Raw genomic sequence first — 21,704 nt, 5'->3', positions numbered from 1 at the left:
ATAGCAGCTCTCACTGCATTAGGCAATCCCTGTTTGCAGTGGACCCGTGTCTCATCTTCACAGTGCTGCTGCTTCAGAGCAGCAGCTAAATGTAGCCACAGCACTTAAAAAGTAAATTACTGTCTGAAAAAAAAAACGATAGATCCAAAAATCATTTTTTAAAATTTATTATCATTTAAAATATACTTTTTGCTGTGTTTTGACCATTTGCATGCAGTAGAGTCACTTGAGCATGTTCTGTGCAAGTGTGACAGGAGCTTATAATTGGTTAGATTTTATTTCTTCTCAAATGTTTATAAGCTGGGACGCATATTTAGCTTACAAAACGCCCCGCACGCCTCTAGCTTTATGTATGTGATTGGAACACCGCCCACAGTGTTCCACTTGAAGTAATAGACAGATGGGAGTCAGTCACAGCGTCGCTATGATGGAGAGAAATTACCCTACTGAATACTGCCCTCCCTCCCACACTACATCAAACTCGCTGGACGCTCAATATTCACCAAATCACTCTATTTTTCTAGTCATGATGGCCTTGTCTATAGGACATGACAGCTTAATGCACTGAAATGACCAGACGTGCATTGAGAAATGGGAGAGAGTCTGTGTGACAAAGGTTTTTGGGATGAATATTGTGTATTCATCTGGCTTAGCACATCAACTTTTAAACGTGTTGTCTTCCCACAGCATGGCGATGTTAAAATGTTCAAATCAAGGTCTGGGCGAGACAGCTTGGCAGAGGAACACTTTCAAGGTGAAACATTAATAGTGTTTGTGAAATGTTCACAAGTATCGGGCTGCGTTTGTGCCACACTGTGGCCTTAAGTCCTGTGCCATTCAGCCACACTGAAGTAATTAGAAGGTCATATTGGTGGATTTGTGTAGACTGTGACTCCACAAGCTCCACAGCTGAGTAATGTGTAGTGTTCATCATTACCCCATAGACGATTTTAACAGTGACTCACTTCATAATAAACCAGTGTGCCATAAATCCACATGTTGGTACATTGTGCACAAGCCCCATCTACATTAACTGCATCACATATACATCATTGCAACACAAACCAATCAGCTGCGATTAAACTGTTTCCTGGAAGTCAGTGAAATCTGTGTGGTCTGAGTGTTGATTTCAGGGCTGCAGTTACCACTGAAAACACTAAAGTCGTCTCCTTTTATTTTCTTTCACAATTATGGTTTGAGCAGCCTGGAGGAAATTTATATATAAAAAAAAAAACACGTAGTGGGGATTTTTATATGCCAGTTACAGTATTTATTTATTTTTTTTACGAAATATATTAAAATGTGACTTTTTTAGGCCATGAGAAGATTAATAAGTAAATAGTTCCCTACTTCTTCCCCCACCAGAATTTTGTTCTCAGCATGGTGGAGGCTTTGAAACTGCACTTCAACCTTCATGCGTGGAAATAAAATTTACAGCAAACAAACTGAACAGTTGACACACTAAATAAAACATCAAAACAGACAAACAAAAGCAAAACGCTCCGTTCCTCCAGCCTGAGGGACTGAACTCGCCACTCGATGTGAATTCAAACACATACAGTAAAATGTCGTTGATCTGAGTCTAGTGGGAAACCCACAGTTTGCCAAACCTAGTCAAAATTCAAAGGGGGGAATTAGTTGCATCTCATCTGTGCGGGAGCATGACTGCACTATGACAAAGGAGCGCCGGCAGTGGGTCTGTTTCTTTGAAATGACTCAACCATGAGGTGCTTCCCCACATGGTCTGGCCCGATCCGTAACACCGGGAGCCACTTTATGGCCGACAGCAAACCTTGAGCTACACATTCAGTCAGGCTGCCGGGCCAGCATCCAGCACCCAGCATCCTTAGCGGGAGAAAAAGCAGTTTGTGTTTGTGATGGATGCAACTGCCATGCAGAGAGAGAGAGAGAGAGAGAGAGAGAGAGAGAGAGAGAGAGAGAGAGAGGGGGGGGGGGGGGGGGGGGGCGCGTATATTTGCAAATGTTTGACACATCAGTGTTGACAAAACGAGTCATGTGACGACCGTGAAGATGGCGCAGCTTATGGTACATTGCAGTTTTCTCCGTATTTTCTTGCACCGGCTCGACAGTTCGCGTCTGTGGACGATACCGCGACCTATTAGCGACTAATTAGCGACCGACTGAGCCCGTTCACGCTGGCTGAGCAGCCTATTGTGGATCAGCTGGACTTGAGTGCGACTGGCTGAAGGAAGGGGGGGGGGGGGGGGGGGGGGGTAAAAAAAAAAAAAAAGGAGGGGGTAAAGAGCGAAAAACAAAGAAATCAAATAAATAAGCTTCGAGGAAAAGAAATCTCTCCGCTCCACTTGAAATGCGGCTGCAACAACACCTTGTCTCTCTTTTTTTTTTTTTTCTCTCCCTTCTGTTAGTTAGGATCAGAGAAGCGCGCACCTCCCGTGTGCGTGTGTGCGTGCGTGCCCGTGGGACTGCGCGTGTGCGTGCGTTACATTAGGTGGACACGGAGACTGCATCAGACTGGAGACACACGCCGGGGACATAACAGAGCCGAGATATTGAGGCTTTGATGGTCCTTCCTTCCTCCTCCTCCTCCTCCTCCTCTCTCCCCCCCCCGCCACCTCTCCTCCTCCTGCACACACACACTCACACACTCACACACTCAAACGTCAGGATACTGATTCCGGTCGAGACATGTAGTCCCCATGTATGAGCAGCCAGGATAATTTGTTGCCTTCAGCTCTTTTTTTTCATTTTTTTTTTTTTTTCAAGCAGCATCATCTCACGATATCGACATAATGTGGCTTGTTGTACCGGAGGGGAAATAACCAAATATGTGGATACCTACAGAAGAGGAGAAAATCGGAGTTGGTGAGTCCTTTGCTTCCTTTTGTTGTTAATTCACCACGTTTGCTCTCCAGCTTTTTAATGGACTTGGATCATTCAGCGTAAGGGTGGCAGTTTGTGCATGAGGAACACCCAATTTTGCCCATCGACATTTCCATCCAGCCCATTCCCCATACCCCCCCCCCCCCCCCCTGTTATTATGGCCATTACACCCAATGAAAAACACATACACTTATAATGGCTGATATACACGGCCAGTGACTGCATAGAAAGGGAAATTGCGTGGGATGATACAGCCTACAACCTACCACCTCACGGATGCTATCGCAGTCTGTGCACAGCCGCAGGCGGTGCTTTACATCGGGGTCCTGCTCTTAGTTTTGTGGTTTAGTTAAAAAAAAAAAAAAAAAAAAAAAAAATGCGTCAGTGTAGCATTTTAGCCTTTTCTTTTCATAAGCATATCTGGAGGGGGAAGGGGTGTGGGGGGGGGGGGGGGGGGGGGGGGGGGTTGGGGGGGGGGGGGGCGCGATTCTTGTTAAAACCACGAGGGGGCATCGTGACTGCGTACCTCCAACAGGTGTAGGCTGGAGTGAAACTGGAGTCTACCTGTGGACGGAAAACTGGAAAGCCCGCTGCTGCTGCTGCTGCTGCTGCTGCTGCATTGACAGGGGCTGCACTGTACCACACTGCACATGTACTCCTCCCTGCTTGTGAGCACTTTGACCTTTGGCAAAGAGGTGAAAGTGCTGCAAGATTAGCATTTTATAAAAAAAAAAAAAAAAAAAAAAGGAGAAAAAGCAAATGTCAAAACGAGCTGTAGCCTGTAGAGTCTAATAAGCAGCATACGGTCATTATAAACTGAGTGCTGAGCCCCGCAGCCACGGCTCAAGTGTCTATAGCCTGCGATTATACTATAGAGGGTTTTCATTTGGGGAATGAGTCATGTCCAGATGCTCTACAGCTTGATACTTGCGGGGCTACTCATGCTGGCTCGCACATGATGCCCCCCCCCCCCCCCCACATACACACGCCCACACATAGGCCTATACACTTTGTTTGGAGGCATTACTTTTGTCATGGTCGTTTTATAAAGGCTGCAGGATGAGAGCGCTCTATAATCGCTTGTAATCTCGCCACTTCTGGTGGCTGTATAGTAATCGTATCGCATTTAATCGTTTGTGCGCTCATCCCATGCAGGAACCATAGAACCACTGCAGTTCTTTCTCAAGCGCAAAATAACAGTAGGCTATGTTGGGGGGGGGGGGGGGGGGGGGGGGGGGGGGGGGGGTAGTTTTGTGTGATGGAGCAACAGTTCGGCGCAGCCTCCGCATCAGTCGGTGTGGACTGACCTGGCGCTGTCCGTGGTGCTGAAATGCGGGGAAAGCAGAGCCGTTGAGTACCTACACAGTACATACTGTACCGTGTGAAGGCAACTCAGAGGACTCCAGTCAATCCCCTCTTTGCCTCAGACAACGTGTTGACATGCTAGATTTTATATTCCTCCAACAACATTGTAAGATGAAGCCCACCCAGCTAAATCACCTGGCAATACAACCCCGCAGCCTGTAATCACCTCTTCTTCTCCTGCCTCATCTGTGTCATTCTTGGCACCATTTTTGCACATTTCCCAATCTTCTTGGCTAATTTTGTCATTGCCTGAAAAATGTCTCTCACCAATATTACAATAGTACAATGGTATGAAACAGAGCTGTGGTCTGTCAGCAGCCAGCCAGGCCTTTCTGTTTTGTTTTTTTTTTTTTCTGTTGGGTTATCTTAATGAGCTCTGTCTAAACAGGAAACAGTTAGAGACCACCTCATGAAACGTTAATGCCTTTCTTAGAATCACTGCCTATTCATTATTTTGTTCTTGGGTGTGTTTATGCAGGAAATAATATTAGTCTGTAAATCACTTGTAGAGTGGCAGCAATGGCCAGTATTGCTTAGTGTTGTGCTGCCCAGCTCTTTCCACTCTGGAACTGCAACTGATGATTATTTTGATTACTAATTAAACTATAATTACTTGTTTTGTTCCTCAATTAATAAAATGTCAAAAGCATCCAAAAGTAAATACTTATTATGAAATAAAAAAAGAAATATAAGACAATCTTGAGGTCATAAGTTGTAAATAACTAGAATTTCAAGTGATTAATGACAAATAGATGATCAAATTTGTAACCATTAATTCATCAATCAGTCCTCATTCCAGTGTTCTTGAAATCTTTGTGTAAGTTCAACTCTTTCATTCTATTTTACGCAAATGAGTCACTGATGGATTTTTCTCATATAAGAAGAAATATTGAGAGAATTTCTTTCCACTTTTATGGGAAGGAGCTCTGACTGTAAGTCAGTACCTGCCCACATGAGAGAGAGTGAAATGAATCAGCTGTCTTCATCTGTGGCCACACGGACATGAGTCAGACAGAAACTACTGTTGCAGTACATGAAATAATCAAGCCGACTAGGCCACCATTATCTAAAATGGACAACTCTGGGATCAAACGTGTTCATAAAAGAACAAAAGATTGAGAGTTAATGTTCAACTGAAATTGAGATTGAAGGGATGAATATAGCTCAAAGTAGCATTTCTCCATGACGTTAACCCTTTTATCAGTGTCATTTAGGTGAGCACCTCTTGATTCATCACAAAGCTCGTTAGTTCTGCGGTTGACTTAAGTGACATACACACCAGCACAATAGATATATGTATTATTGCATGTACATGGTCATTTAAAAGTGTTTCATGATGAGTTCATCATCTCACAGCAACACCACCGCAGTTGGGTAGCATGCCTAGATTTCAACACTGATTTGAGACCAGATTTGGTAAAATGCCCCTCTGCCTCTGTGGCAGAAATCCCAAGGTTAGCAGGACTTCAGTGCAGTAATGTGTCTGAGTAAGTGAGCGTGCATTCAAGTCGTGCTGAACAACATGACTCAGTGGGCGAAGCCCAAAGTCCGTTGTGTAATTTTTAACTTTGCTAGATCTGGGACAGGACTACTCAAGCCAGGAAAGCAGGACCTTCATGGTCTGCATACTCACATTGCATTACTGGAATGGTTTAAAGATGCTCTCAGTAAGCAGCTCAGCTTCAGTTGTACCAGTTATGATTGAGACTGGAACTAAAAGGAATAAGGAAACCAAAGAAAATAAGTTCATTTCAGTGCTGTGGTTTAGCTGAGCACAGTGTCCTCTTTAATAAAATGTTCTTCAGTACAGTGGTGCCATTAGCCCTCACACACACACACACACACACACACACACACACACACACACACACACACACACACACACTCACAAAAACAACAAAAAACAGCAAACAATTTCTAAGCCATGATAGTGTTTACTGTTGTTCTGGCAGCTTTTTGATGATGTCTCCCCTTTCTCTGCAGAACATTTCTCCCCTGTGGGTCATTGTACAGTTAGGTACTGTATGTGTGTCTTACTGATTCAAAAGCAAGGTCATTGGGCCATGCATGTGCTGTCTTAGGCGTCACTATATTACATATAGAGGTAAAACATTTTTCAAGACATGACAGCATGTAATAGTCAGTATGCACACTGAAAGGTGATATTAGCCTGGCTTCCTCTGTTGTATAAAAGACTGTTAGATTTTATTACAGATAAAACACACGTCCGTCTCTACATTTGTCAGGAAACAGGAAAGCAAAAGGTAGATAAGGGAAACAGGTCAAAGGTCAAACTCAAACAAAAGTACACCGATGTGTGTATATTGGAGTTATTTCTCCTGGACTGAATATGTTACCAGTGGATTTGTTGTCCGTGCATGTTATAACTTTAGGTATCAGATACATAGTAAATGGGACTTAAATATATTCAGAACCTTGAATGGCGTTACATTTTGCTAATGTGATGCAAATGTGTGCTTGTGATACAAGACAAACCTCTCAACACAGATACAATGTCCATGGTGCTACAACTCTCTCTCAATGTGAAGAGCTCTGAATTGCCACATTTACCTGCAATCATCACTTAAAAAGCCCTCTTTACTCTGCAACACTGCAGGATTCCATCAACAAGGGATGGTGGGGGTTTTTAGCATTCACTCACAGCTTTCCTATTTAAGAAAAAAAAAAGACACTGAGTCTGTTCCCACATGACATGACCATTCTGGTTATATTAGGCTTTTTTCCTACGCACCATGGGTGGCAGCACTGCTGGTGAAGAAAAGCGAGCCAGAAAATGAAGGCATAACAGAGAAAGAGTGATACTAATTCTCACGCAGGCTGTCTAAATGATTTTAAAACTTCTTTTACAATTGAGTACCAGTTTATCTCTGGTTTGCTGACTCTAATGTTTATTTTGAACTGTGATGCTTGATACTCACTTAGTGATTTCCAAGTAATAGGTGTAACCAGTGTGATGCCATAGATAGGGTCAACTTGATAACTTTTTGCATAAAATAACTGAGGAATATTGCTACTGTTGCTCTGCAAGAGCTGGTTACCAAGGGCTGTTATGAAAAATCAACTCCAGCTTGTGTTCTCACTTCACGCCAACACAGAAAATTAGATTCTTAAAAGACTGTTTTCAGGCTGTAAATACTTTTGGTAGATATCTGAAGAACACATCTGAACAAGAAGAAGAGAATATTGTGTGCTTTGAGTCTGTTTAGTTTATCAAATGTAAATCATTTCAAATCACAAGTTTGACTTTACATTGTTGTTCTCCTTGGTTAGCCATTTATCTTAAACTCTTATTTTGGAATATTGTTGCATTTCTGGTTTTTGGTCTCCATCGCGTCGTTGTAAGGTTGCCACTTTGGCAAACTTTGTATGTCTAATGTAAAAGCTGTTCTCAGACCTTTGCTGAATTCAAGTCTTGGTAAGCTACGGGCTGAGCTCTCAGTAAATGACTCCCTTTTACAAGCAGGCTACACACAGCACCTATACTTTCAATCACAGATGTGTTTGATGGTTGATGAGTAAATGAAGGTAGGTGGTGTCTGAGTTATATCATGGATGGATAGACATACTGTATGTGTATATGTGGAGATATGGTGAGGTAAGAGGAAAGTGGAGAACAGCAGGAGTCTCAGAGTCTCCTACTGTGCTCAAGCCCCATAATTCCTACGAGTGAGTTGCTGGTTACACAATAATGGCCATGTGGACTATGAATTCAACTGAATGGAGGGACAGTCTGGACTGGTATACTGTTGCTAAGTAGAAATGTTTGCTTTTGCCAGCATTTTCCACTGCCTGTCCTGTCAGTCCTTCCAACATCCTACGTTCAACATGCTGAAGTCTAGAGGTGAATTCTGTTGGTTTTGTTTTGAGGATATGCTAATGCTCTGCAGCTTTTCGGCACATTAAAAGAGTGTTTACACAGCTTGGAGGTTTTGTGAGGGAGGACTATGAAAATATGAGCCTGTGTGATGCGCCCATCTCTCCTGAATATGACAATCTCATCTTGTTCTGACGTGGCATCCACTGAAGAGTTTTCAAATAGTATAAGTGCAGGTTTTGCAATTCAAATGAAATAGAAGGCATTAAAGAATAGGACTCTCAAATAGGTAATACTTAGTCTTGGCTGGAAAAGGGCCCAAGGCAGACTGAAAAAGGTGACAAGGAGGCTCTTTAAGTCTATCCATCTCTCTCCCTCTAATACATGCCCAATACGCCTGACTTGAACTCTAGCGCCATGCAGCATCTATAAGCTTGCCATTTAAAAATGCCCAGATCCCTGCAGCAGTTACAGTGAAGAAAGCCCTCCAGTTTGTAGATGATCTGTTGCCATAGTTACCCGAGCACAGGAACTGAGCGCTCGTTACCCTCAAACAGGCAAGGGAGCCGTGCCCAAGCCCCTCCTTCTCTTCCTCCCCCTCACTGGGTCCCCTGGCTAGTTCATTAGCATAATGATTCACACCAAACTCTCCTTGAAGGGCCACCATTTGTAGGTTTTTAAAAATCGTCAGTGGAGCCCTGTCATTATTAAACAAGTTTGTATTTACCAGAGCTTGTACACTATATGTTACACAGCGAACTGCAGTGCTGCATAGATAAAAACAGGCTGCAGGAGCTATCCTATTGTGAGGTCCTTTACTGTGGCATCTATCCCCTCAGGAATAATTATGTTCCTAATCAGGGTTTGAGTCACAAGATGTTTCTGTGTATGGTCAAAAACTGCATGATGCTGCAAAAGCTGGCGGCATGGAGGGTCTATGCTAATACCGACTTATAATAAAGCAGCATTTAGCTATACTACTTAGACGCCTGTGTGGGCTCTATTTTGGGAGACAGTTCAATTAACTTAACATTGCACAAAAATCAGGCCGCTTAAGAATTAATTGCCTATTAAAATGACTACCCACTTCAGGGTGGGAGCTTGTTTACAGTTTGCTAAGCAGTGGTTCCTGTGTGACACTGTGTTTAGATGTTTGCATTAAACAGCTTATTAAAAAGCTGCAGTAACTGTCCTGCTACGACCCCAGACTCCATGCTGTTAGGGGACACAACAGTGTAAAGGGATGCACCTTGCTTAATCAGAGATCACATGGGTGAAACCAAGCACAGATCTTTAACTGTAATTTGATTTCTGTTGACAGTCAGCACTATAAGGTCAAATATTTCTGCATCACTGATGTCTCCTGATATTTTTTTTTTCTCTTTTCTCACAGTGATCTGCAACTTCCGGTCACCAATATGTCAGGCCCTGGTCCTGGAGATTGGGGAAACTGTACAGATTCTGGAAAAGAGTGAAGGTAAAAGCAGTCAGATCTCCTTTGGGAATGCGTGCTTGTCATAAACAGAGGCACAATTACGGCGTTGTAGTGGATCTTTAGATATATAGTCAAAGTGGACACTAGTGTTACTTGGAAATCTGAGAGACGTCTACATTCTACAGTTAAAACATTGGTTATTTTTAGGTGGATTCAAGTCTTGTTAGACTCAATATTTAATTTAGCCTACCTTTAGGCCAAATAGATAAATAGAGGATTTGGTATTTCTTCACCAGAATTTTATTTCTGGATGGAGAGTGCTTTATGTTGAGAAATAAAAAAATTAACACTTTATTTTATTTTATTTTAGGTACAAGATTGGCTCATAACTTCCTAATTTACCTCAACAATGTAATCTGTTACTAATTATATTACTGTTTGTTAGTTAGTTCTGTAAGTTGTTGATTAATAGAGGAAAATAAGATCGAAATTGAACACATGTAATATGAAAAATCCAAATAATTTCCACGTTTTAGGGAGTTTCTTTTTTGTGTCTGGTGCTATGTGTGTTTGTGTTTGGGGTGGTGTGGTTTAGGAAACTGAGTCATGATCTCAGCGTTTCTAAAGACCTGGCTACAGCCCTGTTTTTAACCATCTTGGCTTGACACGATATCAAGGCAACCAATGGTGCCATCTCGAAACTGCCACAAAACAAACTGTAAACTTGGATAAAATCCTTGATGAGAATCAGCACCAATGCCAGCTTCACATTTTGAGTTTTACAATTTATTATAATGTAAATCACATCATTTCTTCAGTACAGCCATTGGCATCCAGAAAGCCTCTACAGTTATTTTTACTCATCCGAGTGGTTTCTTGGTGTAGCCGAGCTAACTGCTTGCTAATGATTGGTTGGTTACTACACTTTCATGGCCAGTAAATTACGAGACTATGAAGAATCCACAGCATTGGTTAAAATGGCATGGTTTGCTTTTAATGGTTAAAAGAGAGGCAAACACATTTTAATCGCTTTGTTTAAGCTGTTCAGTGGAAATCACACTGACTGTCCCGCAACGTTGCTTAGCTATGCTAGGCCAAGCCAATCAAGGCTAACACAGGCTTAATGAATAGTTAAACATGGTACATGACAATTACATTGTTTGCTGTTATAGTTTGGCAACAGGTAAACATTACACACGTTTCACCTTTAAACGATGTGTGCCATATTACCAGCTACAGAAGCAGAACGGTGTAATGGCACATGCTGTATGTAATAATGTGTTTTAATTGTCAGATAGCAAGGTTTTCTGATGTACATTCTTCTTTTCCTTTAGGTTGGTACAGAGGCTTTTCCACCAAGAAGCCGTCTCTCAAGGTAATTATAACAGCATACACAAATTACTGGTTTGACAGTGTGCTGATTCCTACAAGCTCCATACAGTATTCTGTATTCAAATTAATTCAGAGTCAATAAAATGCATTGCAAGACTCAGATTTGAAGCACAAGGCATAGAGATAAAAAAAAACAAAAAACAAAAAAAAACAGGTGATGTGATTTGTAAATTAAACCTCTGATTATATTAACACATACATTAATAATTCAGCATTTTCCAAGACTATTAACTAATAAAAGACTCTTTGCCTCCCAGTGTTTAGTATAAGGTTAACCATTTGTCAGACAATTTAAGTGACACCAACACATCTGTAAAATCGGTTACCCTGCAAAACAAAGTGATCTCCACCTTGAGGTTTTATCAAAGACCAATGACTTTTTGTGAATGATAATGTGATGTGAGAGATGTGCATCCCAGAAATAACTTTGTCTAGACATCAAACACCTTAATGACTGATTAACTTATTGAATAGGGCTTTGATTGGACAAAAATAGAAATCTCCTGACCTGTATTTCCAGAGGTGCTTTTAACCAAGTTGTTCTGACATCACAGCACATAAGCACTAAATGCAATGCCGTCTTCAAAAAAATATAGAAATGGTGAAATAAATAAAAAATATACGGCACATATAATGATGAGAAGATATCAGTTGTACATATTGTAAGTAGTACATAACATCTGCATGATGCCCACTGTGATATGAGGCCCTATTGTTTTCTATTAAATTGTAGTATGGCACTTTACAGCTCACCGCAGCATCATGGACCCACCCACTCTGAGAATATGCAGTATTACTACTGCACTGTTTCCCTCCTGTGCAGAATTTGCAAAAAGTCCAAATTTTGTTTTATTTTCTGCCAGCAGATGGTGCAGTTAGTAATCCGAAAACCTGTCATAATACCAAAACAAGGTTCTATTTTTTTTTTTTTTTAATAAAATGGCAGTTCAGTTCTAATCCATGACACTAAAGAAAATGTTTTTGTCAGTGACTGCTGCAGGACAGATACAGAAACACTTGTTTGGGTGCTGTATCTTTGATCAAAACATAAAGGAAGGCATGGTGGAGGGATTGAATCTAAACCTCGCAGTTCTAAGTTCAGAGTTTGTTCATGCAGCACAATGCACAATGCTCAGCTAGAAGAGATCATAGGTGCAGAACTCACAATACAACACCGGCACTCCTAACAAAAATCAATACTCTGCACTGCAGTAAATGGTTATTAAATATGACTGACACATCTTCTTCCCATTGGATTTATTGCTCAATAGAGTATGCTTATGACAAACTTCATTATTGATAACCTGTAGCTGAGAAGTCACTGTACAAAGTTGGAGAACAAAGTCTGCATATCCACAGAACAAACAGTAGTATGACCAGAAACACATATTATCAGAAACTTAAGAGCAGCAGGTCATTTTTGCTATTTCGTATGTCTGCTCTGTTTGAAACCGACATGTCAGAAGCTGGAGTGTTATGTGATGCTGCTAAAATGTTTTAAAGAAAGCACAAAAGCTGTCCAGCCCTGGTAAATGTAGGTGTTAGTGGCTACATGCTGTCCTTCTCTACTCTCATCAGCTATTTACAGTTCTTACTAACACCCCTCCATTTTGTTATGTACTGCGCTGCCCACATTCATTCGCCCCCATACTCTCTCCGTGCTGAAAAGAATTTGTTGTGTTCACTGTGGCCAATTCTTCACATCTGGCAGATTAGAATATGAAAGATGAACTGCAAAGGTGGCAGTTGGCACCACTGAGTCTATCATGCCCTTCCCCTCCTAAGCCAAACCACAATAGGGCTCCTGCACATGGCTCTGCGTCTCGTCTCTTTAGGGTTCAGTGTTTAGTGTTGCATCTTTTTTTTCTGTCATGGCAGAAAATGTTTGCACACAGCAAAGCACACGTTGCCAAAATATATTTTAAGGAAGTGTGGTCTTGCACTTCCCTTCAACATATAATGTGCCATCAGCAGAACTGTAAATCTCTTTTACAGTTCTAGCACTTAATACAGTGTAGGTTGGACTACCTAATAACACAAACATAATACAACATATCTTATGTGATGTATTGTAAACATAATACACACTATATGTTGCAGGAGAATTGAACATGTAATCCTGTCACACTGACTAACATCTCCTCTCCTTCTGTCCACAGGGTATTTTCCCAGTCAGCTATGTCCACTTGAAGAAATCCACAGTGACCAACAGAGGGTGAGTTGTATGATAAAGTGTTTTCTATTTGAGCTTGCACAACATCTGAATTAGGGATGCACTACTCCAACTTTCTTTTTAAAACATACAATAAAAGACAAACAAAGCAAAGCAGAAAAGGTTGCTAGAGTAGCAAATAATTGTCCATGAAAGCTCAGAGATGCTGCATCTCCAGTGTCCGCAGTGGTTGGGGCAGAAATGTCCATATTGGCTGGCATTGTCTGTGCGTTTTGACAGCCAGGGGATGGCTAATTAGTGTGACTTGACAGGAAGTTCAAAGAAATACATTTACAGTAGGAGTCAGATAAGGAGGAAGTCATATCATCGAGCCAAGAAGAGTTTGATTTACATTCTCTCAAAGTAACCATTTAGCTGTGACCATACAAACACGGAGGCATGTTTTTTCTCTTGACACTGAGTATGTTAATCATCTCAAGGTATGTTGGGGGGGATACTGGTGATCTCTTTTTCCCCAAACTTGGCCTGGCCGTGAATTAATGTGACTAATAGTAGAAACACAGAACTTTACATTGAAACTGTCAAAGAAACTGTATTTCCAGGCCCTAGAAACCAGTCTTCTCCATCAGCTTCTTACTATGAGTGATGGAGTCGCACATGAACTCTATATCATTTCACAAAAGAAATTCCTGCATTTATGTTTTCGTCCTTGTTTTTCTCACCTTGAAGTGGGCAGGGCTCAGTGGAAAAGGGCAATGTCATGTAATGTTTCGGTTTAGCAACATTTGAACCAAAATGTGAGACAGTTGTGGGGTAGTATAATGTTATGAAGTATGGGATTTGAAAGCAAGTTTTCAGAGGCTTCAGTGTGGCTTGGTTACACCGTGGATGATACCCACTTTGTTAAATAAACTCAGAGCTGGCACTGAGATCCAGCGTATTGGATTGGTGCATCCCCAATTATAATAACTGCAAGGCTTTAAAAAGGCACTGCAGTGGACACAGGAATTCATGCTAACTGTATTGGTAATGCTGGAAAGATCTATATTATCTCAGGTTACTAAAACTCATTGGTCACTGAGGCCAATAACAGTTCTCTATAAACACTGCCTCAACTGCAAATTAATTACATACATGTATCAAAATCATAATGTAAAATATATGCATAATACATATACCATGAACAAAGATTTTATCCTTGTTGATCACCCTTAGGATCAGTGATTGACACATATATTTAAAGCAGCCAGTTAAATGTATTGCTAGACAAAGTATTTAATGTAGGAAGGGAGTGCATTTCAAAATACTGGAGAGCTGTTATATACATTGTCAGCATTACCACCATAACTTTACTGAAGACATACTGGAGGATGATATGAGCTATAACAATAAAAAAAACCCAATTCTGTTTATTTTATAATGCACAGGAGCTCTCTGTCACTCATTTCACAGAGAGTGTGATACAGATTCATCAACTGATCAATGTGTAGGGCATGTGTATCCCTCCTTCTATTGTCATCTAATTTCACATCACCACTGATTTGTGATGATCTAATCTTCAAGAGAATTACCACCTGACAGCTGCTGACACACACAAACACACACACACACACACACACACACACACACACACACACACACACACACACACACGGTCATCTACAGTTTCTGCCACAACAGCCATCCATGGCTGCAGAGGTCAGAATTAAGACAAAGACAAAGACAGGCAGCAGAGCTCTTTATCAGTCTGAACTCATGGTTCTGAAATATGCAGGCTGGGATCTGTGGCTCAGTGTGAACTGGGAGTTTGCTGTTATATCACCGCCCTCCAGTTGAGTTACCACATAGCAGGAGGACTCACGTTTGCACTCAAACAATTAAAAGCGCAGACTTGGAAATTGACATTATTATACTTTCCTCGCTGCGGGAGTTGCACTTTGGGAAATCTGCTTTGCTGTCTCACGGAGTTAATGAGGTGACACACCTACTGCATCTCTGTAGTTCTCCCGAAGCATCCCCACCACAGACAATCACCCTGATTCATTGTGTAATGGAGATGTTTCCCTTGTTGCAAAAACAATGATACAGTTTCAAAGTTCATTCTTTGCAGCACAGGTCAGAGCTTAGTGAGCAAAGTGCAAAGAGTCACAAGAGATCTAACCTTTGGTTCAGTGTTTCCCTGTGAATGTGGTCACACAGGAAGGACGTGTGTTTTGGTTTTTACTGGAGAGTATGACAACCGTTTGTAAATGCAACCAGAGATATTTCCTCTTTGTTGTTTCATAGTTGTTCAATGTTCAATTCTTAAAAAGATGTCTTGAAGCAGTGCCATGCATGCATGTGGTTTTGTATGTTTGTGTATTTGTCAGTGTTGGGCAAATTACATGAGAAATGTAATCATTTACACATTACAAATTACTCAATAAAAAAGTAATTGCATTACTAACTAGAATTATACTCAGTGGTATGCATACCTCCGCCAAGGTCAACAATCCTACACACGTCAGACCTGGATTATTAACTGGATCTGCACTAAATTGTACTAAGTCATATAGCTCAAAATGTCTGATTTTTACATAAGGATCCATATATTATTTCCTGAGAAATTGACAAAAACGTTAAAATCTCACAATATTAAGGAAAGTGACAAAAAATTCTTCAACACTTTTAACCAGAAACCAAGTTTGATATGAATCGGTTCAGTACTTTTTCTAATAACACTAACTTTTTCTCCTGTTGACAAACAGGAGAAAACAGAAATGGGTGAAAACAGAACTGCTTTGTTGGAGGTAATTTTTCAATAGTAGATGTAATTTTTAAAATAACCTCAAAGCCTCCACACCCACATGTTTAATCTTCTGTATTTAACACGTTGAAACACAAAATGAAACATTGTAGTTTAACAAGCAGGCAGCCTATGGTTTGGAGGTATTTACTGACCATCAATAGCTGACTTAAAAGCCAGGGGGTTCCTGAATGTAGCGCTACCAGAGGCTAACTTTAGCGTGTCAGCAAAGAAGACACATGTCAGCATGTCAATGAGACAAGTGGGGGGTTACCAGGAGGTGCATTTCTCCTCTTTGGCTGGCAGCTAACCACATTCCCACACCCATGGCACCAACCCTAAGCTACTACTGTTGTATATATTTTACCGTGGTTATTGCTTTAAATGTTGTTCCTGACAAGCACCTGACAATATTTAAATGCTGCACATTTTTGTTTAATTTCCAGGCACAGTACAATCAAAAGAGGCATGTTAGAGTCAAGGTCACACTTTGTGACACAGGTCCTCAGAAATTGTGACCACACTCTGCCTGGAAATTAAACAAAAATATACAGCATCTAAATATTGTCAGTTACTTGCCTTTTTTTTTTTTTTAAACCTATATTAAAGATGGAATAATGTGAATGGTAACTATCACTTATACAAAGTAATCTTAATGCAGCAGAGACCTCTTGCTCACACTTCATGATGCTCACACAATGTGGTGTAACATGCACATAAACCAAACTGATGTCAGCCATGTGTCAAACTATGAGTAATGGAGCATGGCAAGGATGAGTAACTGTACCCATGACTGGAAAAAGTAATCACACTACTGTAACATTTTACCAAGTAATACATTACTGCCCAACACTGACATTTGTGTATGTGTATCGTTCTGTGTGCTCACATTCATGCATTTTTTTTTTTTTTTTTGCTGCAGGCTATGCGAGACGGTGGTGCCCCTCGAGGATCCTATTATCACAGAGACCACCTCCACACTGCAGGAGTGGGGTGTCTTGTGGAAGCAGCTCTATGTGGTCAGTAACTCTATATTACAGTGCATCTCACTCATGTCGAAACAAAACACTAAGCAATAAAGATGAGACTGGATCAAACATTACCAAGATTTCCAAGGGAGATGGATGAAAAATAGGTTTTGCAAAAAGAAATTGCATCCATCGCTGTTTCATTTGCATCCTCCGAAGGGGATTTGATGGACTAAGCTTTTCTAGTATGTATTTCCTCGCTGAACCTAATTCAACACCTGGTATAACCAGCAAAAGTGGTGAATAGCCTGAGCTATATCCCAAACATACAGTGACGGCTCCTTTAGATATTTCCCCATAGCATGTCGGTCTTACTGTCACCCAACATTTTCATATACTATCCATGTAGGAACAGAAATGGTGGTTGGACACAGATAATGGCCTACAGACCTGTCACATGCGATTTCATGCTGTGTCATTCGGCCATTGATTGAGCTTGGCCTGCCTCTCGTAGTTTCTGCATCATCTTAAGATCCACCACCTTCAGTCAGCCTTTACTTGCCGGGCAAAAGTGATTACTGGAAACCTAAAGCATCCTTAATCCCGCTAAGTGTCGAGGGGGCAGGCAGAAGTGGTTGGTAGGGCTTTGAGTTTGGAGCGGAGTGGATACGTTGCAGAGCTGGCAGCAAGTTTTTACATAACCTCTCAGTGAGGACTGCTCATGCTCTGAGCAACTAAGGAGCCCGAGGCATTGGTGTGGTGATGTAACTTCCTCTGAAGCTCGACTAATGTGAAGGGCTGATTTAACAGTGCTTGTTTTGGTGCTAACCCCCTGTGTGATATGGGCCATGTTGCCACAGTTGCGTCCATAATAATAGGATGTAACATTGGCTAGATGTTGATACATTTCACCTTATTGTTGCCAATTAGAATTCATGGTACTACTTCAGGGAGCAATGGCCTAAGCATAACTGTGTATGTGTTATAATGTACATAATTAGCCCTGCAGAATAGTCGTCCGAAAAGGCTCATCAACCCTGACAAAAAAAAAAAAGAACATGTAGTGTTTATCCTCATTAAATTTACATGGGCATTGTGGCGGCGCTTAATCTTTCCATTTATGTAAACAAACCTGGGTGGTAATGTGGGCTTGTCCTACCATTAGGCAGAACAGAGAATGCCTGAATTAAAAGTGCTGTCCTTGGTCCATGAGAAAGGGTGATGAAATTCATTACAGTGAGGAGGTCAAAGCAGACTTGCAAGAGATATTTATTGTTTTGTTTCATTAACAAAACCAGTGGGCTTAAATCTCAGTGTTTCGATGTAGATACTTTTAGAGATTTATTTCTCTGTTTTAGCTTCGTAGTTGTATTTACAGACAATTAATATCACAGAAAGCACAAGGTAAATTCTAGGATGAGTTTCATTAATAGTCTTTATCCTGCAGTAGTGGGAGATAACATATTCCAACTAAGTCTTTTTGGCTACATCAACAGAAACACAAGGTGGATCTGTTCCATAAGCTCCGTCATGTGATGAATGAGCTCATCGACCTGCGTCGGCAGCTGATCCAGGGTCATCTCGCCCAGGACCAGACTCGTGAGATCAAGCGGCACATCACCGTACGGCTTGACTGGGGCAATGAGTGAGTAACTCTTATAATGAATGTACTATATTAAGAGAGTGGGGGATCGAAGGTTTGCTCTAAAAAAAAAACACATTTGTTTTTAACTCTTGGCCACTAAAGAATACAATATTTCCTTGGCACTGGAGAGATCTACAGTGCTGGATGAGTGGGTGCGTAATAGCATCCTCTATGATGTAATTTTATGGTCATTTAGCAGATGAGTGAATTTCAAGCGGCTTAAAGTCAATGCACATCCCCCTGGAGGAACTGTAAAGCCATATTCTTACTGTTGCCAGTTTCAAACTCGATCCAACCAAGCAGTGACAGGCATCCATAACAGAGATAAAGATGTGAGGGCTCCAGCTCGGCTGAGGAAGAGCTTTATGTGGAGGGCCCATCTGTCAGTTTAATATAATAATCACTGCACAATTGCAAATGTAAATATACACACAAGATCACTTTGAACTACATCACTGTATTGGTCAACATTAGTGTGTGTCATGCTTGAACAGTGTGTTTTAATGAAAAAAAAAAACACTCAGAAGTGGAGTCTGAGATACAGAGTATTGTGTTCACCATTCATGTCAGTGCTCTGTGGTGAACACTGACCTGAAACCTGTAGTGATTTGATTACATAGTCACTGCAGCACTTATAGTACTCCATGATTCAAGGCTGCACAATTTATGGTTGCAATATGGTATACAACAGTGCCAAATGAGCCAATGGTACAATGGTAGGTGAAGCATATTTTCTCCAGCCCTGTACTTCTCAAACTATTCCACATCATGGACCCCTAAACTGACACAAATTAGACCATGGACCCCCGTTTGACGAGAATTTGTCCTAGGGCCCCCCATTTGATAATATTTTTGCTTTTACATGTTTTATCATAGAAAGTGTTTGAAACCCATGGCCAAATTAGTCATACATTCTGTCACTGCGTTATTTCTTGTGGGTCTCCTGGGGTCCCCGATTCCTACTTTAAGAACCCCTGCTGTACATAACAGACTCTGTCGCGGGTTTGTCAGTATGCACTCATATTGACTGGTCCAGCACTTTTCAAACCCATAAGTCCTAATTCCATTGTACTATCACAGCATTTCCAAAGATGCAAAATATGTCTTAAAAAGGAGTTGGAATAAAACAATGCACAAGACAACTCTAAAAAGTTTTACTGCATGTGATGATGTCACCTTGAAAATGACTTGTGTTTGAATATTTAATTCAGTGTCACTGATATATCAAACTGTAGCTTGCAGCAAACTGATATGTTTTTCTCCTCCACATTTCTGAGGGAATTATTGTACCTGCTAAATTTATCTACAGGCTAATTGTTTTGCAATATATTTGTGTGTGTGTGTATATACATATATATTTATATACACAGTATATCACATGTATACATCATTGATTATTGAAACGATACATTAATGCACAAGTAGTGTTTTAATGTTGGAGCTGTTCACAATGGAGCTATGTTTAGCAACTTTAAATCCTTTTGGTTAGTTACAAAATCTATAAGCATTCATAACATTTGATAAAGTGATTATGTCTTTGTATTTAAAATCTTAAAGCTGCAATCTCGAAGATCTCTATTTCATTATCTTTGGCGATACCTATGGCCACGCATGGTAATTGCAGGTTTGTTTATGTAACACACGTCATACCTTTCTGATTTAGATTTTCCGTGCGAGACATACCAGACACCAATTTCATAAAACTGTAAAATGCAACAACTTCTGTATAATCTCATGAGTGGGTCACAGGCTTAATCACCATTGTGTTAACTCACTCGGCAATAGATAGAGAGTTAAAAGACGCTTATTTAAAGTTTGACCGTTTAGGAAATACACAACTTTTCGCTACCGTTATTTTATGGCCCTGAGCAGTTGCCTTGCAACCAGTACACACTTAGCATAACTGTAATCCCCCAGTAAATCCACTAATTCCTGTTTTTAGACTTTGGGTTTTTAAGTATTGATTAAACAAAATATAGTGTGTTAAGCTAGCAACTGTAGAAATCAAATAAATGTAGTGGAGTAAAAAGGAAAATATTTTCCTCTGAAATGTACTGCTATAATGCATGTAAAAGAAGTACTCAGGTACAAGTGACCCAGAATTACACCAAAGTACAGTACTTAAATGTAAATGTACTGAAGCAGGTTTATGAAGGATAGTTTGAAGATATGATTTCGGTTAGATTACGTAGTTGAAGAAGACTAAAAATAAAAGCAACTCCAAGTGAAAAAGAACACCAAGAATTTAGTGATCGTGTCTGTGTAGAGCTCAACATTTGATAAATCTTCATTGAAGGTTTTAATATGACATTGCTTTGACCCAGAACCTCTTTTTTCAACACAGTTTTTTTTTGTCTTCTCCCATGATCTCAGGCACCTTGGCTTAGACCTTGTTCCCAGAAAAGAGTTTGAAATGGTGGATCCAGATCAGATCAGCGTATCAGAGCTATACAAACTGGTATGTTGGCTGTTATTATTTTTGAACCAGTGTTTGCTGTACAAGATCATTCCCTGAATTATTAGATAGATTAAATTAATGAAGTGAATGTGTATTCTTTGGATGATAAAAATGCAATTACATATGTATATATCCCTGCAGAATGCATACCCTATATCTGTAGCCATGACTCACATGATGCTGTCTTTACACACTATGAGCTGTTTTGCCCATTGTGTACCTCTTTTTTTTCCCATTGCACAGCCTGCTTTTGCATATAAGAACGTGTTGTTGGATGTGTAGGGATGTGTGAATGTAGCGATTATCAAATCATCCATAAGAAGGTGACTCACAAGAGAGAGCGCAAGTCAGCTGTTGGAGCTGCCTCATGTGCCCCGTTCTTTATGCTTATCCTACCGCCATATTGAGTGTGTCCCTTTCCTTGCGTCCACGTGACTCTCACAAGCATGATTGCGAGCTGGCGATGCAGACATAATGTAAAGTGGCAGGCCCAGGTGAGGCAAAGAGAAAATACATACAAATTAATTTTTCATTGTATTTTTTTTTTTTTTTTTTAAATAAATTACATATTTTAGTTTTAGTTGCTCTTAACCACCGACCAGCCAAGAGATATATTTCCATAAATAAATAATGTCTCAAATGTATTTTGGCTGTAGTGATGTGGGACTTCCAAACCTGTACAGAGAGAGAGGAGACTTTCTGAAGCAGATCTAATTTTAGCAATATGCAATTACAGCACAGATGTTATGAAATCTAATGTAATACTGCTGGAGAGAGTTATCTAGG

The 21,704-nt window shown here is 40.6% G+C and overlaps 1 protein-coding gene across 3 annotated transcripts in view; it reads left to right on the top strand.

Moving 5' to 3' along the window:
- The first annotated feature begins 2,256 nt into the window (after positions 1–2,256).
- The window catches only part of LOC139620713 (dedicator of cytokinesis protein 3-like), a 50,202-nt gene continuing 30,754 nt past the window's right edge, over positions 2,257–21,704 (top strand). For all 3 annotated transcript variants that reach the window (XM_071476515.1, XM_071476514.1, XM_071476513.1), the window contains exons 1-7: positions 2,257–2,844; positions 9,456–9,539; positions 10,832–10,872; positions 13,049–13,104; positions 16,770–16,866; positions 18,312–18,460; positions 20,834–20,918. In XM_071476515.1, the coding sequence (XP_071332616.1) occupies positions 2,808–2,844; positions 9,456–9,539; positions 10,832–10,872; positions 13,049–13,104; positions 16,770–16,866; positions 18,312–18,460; positions 20,834–20,918 (549 nt within the window). In that variant the 5' untranslated portion in view covers positions 2,257–2,807. The remainder of the gene's footprint in view (positions 2,845–9,455; positions 9,540–10,831; positions 10,873–13,048; positions 13,105–16,769; positions 16,867–18,311; positions 18,461–20,833; positions 20,919–21,704) is intronic.

The sequence above is a fragment of the Trachinotus anak genome, unplaced genomic scaffold, assembly GCF_046630095.1.
Source record: "Trachinotus anak isolate AG129_WGS33_773 ecotype Australia unplaced genomic scaffold, CSIRO_AGI_Tana_v1 ptg000004l, whole genome shotgun sequence".
In the NCBI taxonomy this organism is placed as follows: domain Eukaryota; kingdom Metazoa; phylum Chordata; class Actinopteri; order Carangiformes; family Carangidae; genus Trachinotus; species Trachinotus anak.
This window is presented reverse-complemented; position numbering and strand designations above follow the sequence as displayed.